At 32.0% G+C, this 6,193-nt stretch overlaps 1 protein-coding gene across 1 annotated transcript in view; it reads left to right on the top strand.

Annotated features, from left to right (window-relative positions):
• Nucleotides 1-3,524: 3,524 nt before the first annotated feature.
• The window catches only part of LOC123550859 (splicing factor YJU2-like), a 28,100-nt gene continuing 25,431 nt past the window's right edge, over nucleotides 3,525-6,193 (top strand). Inside the window, exon 1 of the mRNA XM_045339279.2 lies at nucleotides 3,525-3,603. Coding sequence (XP_045195214.2) covers nucleotides 3,580-3,603 — 24 coding nt within the window. The 5' untranslated portion in view covers nucleotides 3,525-3,579. The remainder of the gene's footprint in view (nucleotides 3,604-6,193) is intronic.

The following is a 6,193-nucleotide window of genomic DNA, read 5'->3' as shown; positions in this document are numbered from 1 at the left end:
TCCCCCTCTGACAATTCCCCCCCTGACGATTCCCCCCCAAACTGGGGGAAATTGTCACCTTATTTTATTTATATTATTTTTTCTTTATACTGATGTAAAAATATCTTTTTTTTTACTAATTTTGTCCTAAGGTGAGCTTTTTATTATTCTACTTGAAGAAATTATTATTCTTTGACCTGGTAACTAACAGTTCATTGGATAATTATATTTATATCCTTTATTCTATTATCTACATTTTTTAGTTAGACATTGTGAAAATATTCTTAGGACGGGCGTCGGAAGGTGTTTGATATTGGGGCTGCGAAAGGTGGGGTAGGTACTGGAGGGAGATACCTCCTCCCATAATGGGGGTACGGGGAGGCTCCCCAGAAAATTTTTGTTCTGGTACATTTTAGGGGTATTGACTCCAGTATTTTCTTACTATTTACATAATGTTACAAATTTAAGAAATGATTTAAAAAGTTTTTCATGATGAAAACATGTGAAATCAGAGAATACGTACCTCATCATAGTGAAGCCAAGCACTGAACATTGAATGAGCACTGTTCAGGATTTTTTATTCCAAAAGTGCGTTTTGGAAATTTGAAATTTAGTGGTTGGTTAGGAGTATCCATTATGAGTATTATAAAAGATATGACGTAAGTTAAACTTCACTTCTTATTTTGTTTGAAATATCAATTTTTGAGTAAAAACAATTTATGCAATTAATTCCTTACATATTAGCGGTGTGATAAATCTTAATACTTAATTACCTCTTCCATAAAAAAAAACATGACAATTATTTTTCTTAATTTTTTTCATTAATTCCTTGGATCTTAGCGGCAGTGTATATTATGTGGTATCATTTTTAAGTGTATTGACTCTATATTGTGAGGCTTCTTTAATAAACTTAGCTATCTTAGAAGCAGCTTAGCATTTTTCGAAGACATTGAATTATTATTATTTTTCTGAATAGTGGGCCATTGTCTATTACCAAGGTTCTTCTTTCTAATATCTGTATATTGAGTGTAGGACAAAATCCTCTGCGGATTTTTCAATATCTATAATTATCTACATCTAATGAATGTGAATGGAAAGAGGTGTCTTGAAAATAATTATAATCATAGAGTATAATATCGATAACTGATGCACTTTAGACTTATTAAAGAACAAAATTCAGCCAAAAGACTCAAAAAGAGATTTTTAAATAATTATGTTAACTGTATCCATTATTTTAACTAATGTAGATATTTTCAGGACACAAATATCGCATAAAATATGAGAACGCCAGAAAATATTGTTTTATAAATAAATAAAAAAAGAGTGCCAGGTCAGTACTTACGGACAATTATAACTCACAGGACCACTGCATCTGCTTTATTTGATTTTATATATATGTAGAATATGATAAATACTTCCATCTTACAGAATGATTATTTACACATGAAACAGGAAATAGTACTTGTATAAAATAAATCTCAAACCTTTTTGGGATATTTTATTCCAGAAAAAAAACCTAAAATGTATAATAATTAAGGGATACATACAAACAAATCATTGTTCCTTTGACTTCTCAATTCGATTGAAAGGTGCTGATTACCAGAATCGCGTAATGACATTATTGCAATAAACAAATTTAATCAAAATGGTAACCAGTCAATCTTTCACACCTCTTGATTGAATTACCAGCTGTAAAACAGTAATCAAAGCTGACATTAAATTTTATCAATCAATTATGATATTGTTGTTGTTACATTTTAATTGTGTTCTATGTGTTAGGATTATGATATTTATAAACAATATAACAATTTGTCCATGTATAATGACAATTATCAGTATTCAGTATTACTAACTTTGTGTGATACTTTTGATGAAGCACTTGTTGGAAATTGTGATAAACCAAAATTAGATAATGCCAATCAACTTCTTCTTGTAAGAAATTTATCAAAACCTGTATTGTAAGGATATAGTACTTTTTATCCAGAGAAAATACTATTACTCCATGCTTTCTGGAATGAAAGCAAACTAACACATGTAACATCCTTAATAAATTTCATGGTGAATTCCAAGGACGTTTCAACTTGTAAAATTGTATTGATATTTCATCGTTTTTTTAATTCATGTTTGCAGCTTCGTTTTTGATCAAGTTTTTCATATTAATGTTTAAAGTGGTATTATTGGCTTTTATTAACATAACTGTAATCTTTTTAGTATTCCCCAATTAATATGATTAAGATAGTTTTATTGTCCAACATCGGGAAACTCGGAAAACCTGAAAGAACATTATGGTTAGATTATCTCTCATGTAATTAGATATTTGATTCGTTTTTTATTCTAGTATAATAATATATAAACTACTTACATAAAAATAGAAAGAATGTAAAATAATTATGTATATAAAACACTAATGAAAATGCTAAAAATGATACTTTAATGCTTTATAGCACTAGCTAGCTATTATCCAAAGTAGTACAACTTCAAATAGAAATAAGCATTATTTTGACGATCAGACAACCTTATCAAATGTAAATATTTCTTACTTCTTTTTATATATGTGGTAGCATAAAGGTTAATTCTCTGTAGATAAATACAAAAATTAACTTAATTGCTTTAAGTGTATTTAAGTTCTAAGCACTTTTATGATTTCCACATTCCCGAAAATGCCACATTTTCACATAGAAAAATATGCTATTTTGACGATCAGATTACCTTATTAAATGTAAATATTTTCTATTTTTTTACATACATCTTTGCATAGAGGTTCCATTATAGATACCGTTAACAAATAAATAAATTGCTTTAAAAATAATTAAGTTCTCAGCCATGGCTACTTATCCAAAATGCTACTACTTCACATAAAAAAATCCTTATTTTGGGTACCAAATTAATGCATCAAATATAAGTTTTTCTATTTATTTTTAAATATACAGTATTGGAGTATAGGATTTTTCCATATTAAATAAACTTTACAACCCTTTAAACATATTATAATATGGAGAGGGGGAACTGTCACCCTTACATAACATTGTGGGGGGAATTGTCCGGGAGTGAATTGTCTTGGGGGGGGAATTGTCTTGAGGGGGAATCATCTTGGGGGGGAATAGTCTGACAACCTGACGGAGTAGCGATTGAAGTGTAATTGTATACCGAGCGTTATGAATACTGGGGACCATAATGACGATGACGTCGTTAAAATGACGTCATTTGTGTTATGCTTTCTGCTGAAACAAACAAATATCCTCTATCTATTTTTTCAGTTGTGAACATCACCTAACAATAAAGTATGCGTCTCTTGAAGAGAATATAGTTCTGTATTTTCTCTGCAAAGTTAGTATCTCCAGTCAATATGCAACATACCATTCTTATCGCTTGAGTAAATGTTATAACCTGTGGTTGTTGAATATGCACTGATATTGAAAAGTTTACAAACATAACCGTTGTCATCAGCTATAAAACTTTCAGAGTGGCCTTTGTGGTATTTATTTTTCCATTGTTGCTTTTAATATGTGATCTGCATCAAGCAGACGCTTTCAAATACGTTCGTGGCGCTGTTCACTACACAGATATTTTGTCAAGAAAAATATTGCCTGACGGTAAACAATGTCGGAAAGAAAAGTTTTAAATGTATGTTTGATAGATAAATTTAATGCTTTATATATTCATGTCTCGGTTTTAAGCAAGGAAATGAGTGGTATATTGATATTTTTTATCACATTGTCAATGTCCTCCTGGGTGGATTGAGTAGCTTGGGAGGCTAGACAAGCTTACTGTCGCTGAGTGGCTGCTTTTTAATTTCTGACTTTTGCAGCCATCGCAGTTACAGTTTGACCGTCACAATATAAAACAAACTGTATACGTCGGATTAGTTCGACTACTTGGGAGGCTTGATAATAAAACAAACTGTATACGTCGGATTAGTTCGACTACTTGGGAGGCTTGATAATCTTTCACTTTTCCTAACCCCCACGCATGGCCATTATATTCCAAAAGGACTGCTTGCCAATTATTGAAGATGATAATGATGATGATAGTGACAGCTAACTTGTAACAGGCCTTTTTTTCATCAATTTGGGAATGCCACCGACACCAGTGGAATTGGGAAAATGATCTTGATCTTGACATTTTACGGTGATACATCTCATCGACATTTTCTCACCGCGCCTTCGCCAAGTGTTGGGAACTTATAATTAGTCCAACTTTTTGATACAACAAATAAGTAAATCCACTGGTTTTTCTGAGGTTCTGTAGCTCTGAATGAGTTCGCGTGGTAGAGAATTCCAATCGCGTAGTGTATTAGGTATGAAACTGCGGCGGCACGAAACACCCAAATCTATGCAAATCTTACCCAAATCTACCTAAATCTTGATAGGAATGATCAAATCTTCGTAGATTATGAATATTTATAATATATTTCAACATAAATATATCATTTTGCTGTATTATAACGATAATTAACTAGAAAAATCGGCGTTGTGAATTGAAATCGCTCAATATTTGAAAATATCACAGTCAAGTATTCTTACATAGGTGCTGTACGTAAGAAAAATTGACTGTGATATTTACAAATTTCCCCATTTGGAGATCTATGAATCTCTTAATTTCATTTACTTCAAAACTATGGGGAAAAATGAAAAGAAAATATATCTTTATCATGATTGATGAATTATATTAATTATTGAATGAAGAGCAGTATTATTCTAAGGCTAAGAAATGGACAGGAAATATTAGTTTCCGCTTTTGTTTACATGGACCCCAAAAGAGTCTGGAGTAGCCCTTCCGCAGACACAATATCCGTCATGGAATGCACGTGATTCTTTCCCGCCAAAATGATATTTCATTAGAACGGACAGCAATAAACAGCAGACAACTATGTGCATATGAATAGTTTCTTGTTGTGTACGACGCTTTCTATAAGATAAGAAAACCGAAGGTAGGATTGGGTAGGGGGTCTGTAGGCATGCCCCACAGAAAAATAATGAAAATGCATGTATATTCGTGCAATCTTATGCATTCCGGATGTATTACCATGTCTTTTTTTTCTTTTTGGAGGAGGAGGGGTGTGGGGGGGGGTTTGAGTGAAGGCACGGGCCAACAAAGCCTATATAGGGTACCACGCGAAAGTAATATTATCAAATATGTATCGGTTATATTCTTGGTATCTAAAATGTGGTCGGAAAAAAACATCAGCGACAAAGGATTTGTCAAGAAATATTGTTTAGTCTTTTGAAGCATTGCACAAATTTTAGTTAAATCTAACACTTCTTTCATGAAATTCAACCTTCAACCGTATGTGATTCATTCAAAACAAACAATCTGAGAATGTGTTTATTTCTGTTACAGGGTTTGCTCTAACGAGTAACTTTATCTTGCATTTTAATTCCTTTTGCTGTGTGTTCTAGTATATATAGTACTATGGAACTACACTCTTGCTCGACAGACACGTATAACAAGAATTTCCATAAAATAAGTATAAGATTGATAGCAAAATGCCAAAATCTTACTCCAGTAGAACATCTTTAATAGGGGTGTGTTGTCTCGGATAAAGAATGGAAAAAAAAAGACTTATGTATATTGAATACATAGTCGATACAAAGCTAGTCGGAAAACCAAATCAAAGTTCCCGTGCTCCAAAAATATAGTGACTTTCAAATAAAATATTTCGTCAGTATAGTGTTAATATATTTTGAAAAAAAAATGAAACACTGCTTTTTCAGTAAAAATAATGTTTCGCATAATTACACGAAATACAGCTAAATCATTTTCTCGTGCATAGTCGCATATAGTAAAAATTATATGTCAGACATCCAATGAAATATGTGTATCTTTAGTAAGTTGGTATAGAGTTAATATCTTTTGAGGAAAAATTATCAACTTGTATCATTTGCAAGACGGTATTATTCTTATTAAAATGTGTTTTCTCTGTAGAGGCTGATGTGCAATTTTAAAACAGGCACGTGCAATTTCAGTTCCCTAATTTTTAAACATGTCAGTTTCATATATGTATTAATCCTAACTTCACGTTTTAACTCGCAAAGAATCTTCAGTTGCAAGAAATATATATTTAATTGTAATGAAAATCAGGGGTCACGCTGTCGATCGCCACTTGAGCCGTTTGCGACAAAAAATTAAATGTGGCTCCGAAATTTTCTAATTGGCGAAAATGGCCCGAAGCTATGTCTGTCTGCAAAACTACGAATATTGCCAGTTTTACGAA

This window comes from Mercenaria mercenaria, chromosome 4, assembly GCF_021730395.1.
Source record: "Mercenaria mercenaria strain notata chromosome 4, MADL_Memer_1, whole genome shotgun sequence".
Classification (NCBI taxonomy): domain Eukaryota; kingdom Metazoa; phylum Mollusca; class Bivalvia; order Venerida; family Veneridae; genus Mercenaria; species Mercenaria mercenaria.
Note: the sequence above shows the minus strand (reverse complement) of the source record. Positions and strands in the feature narration are given on the sequence as shown.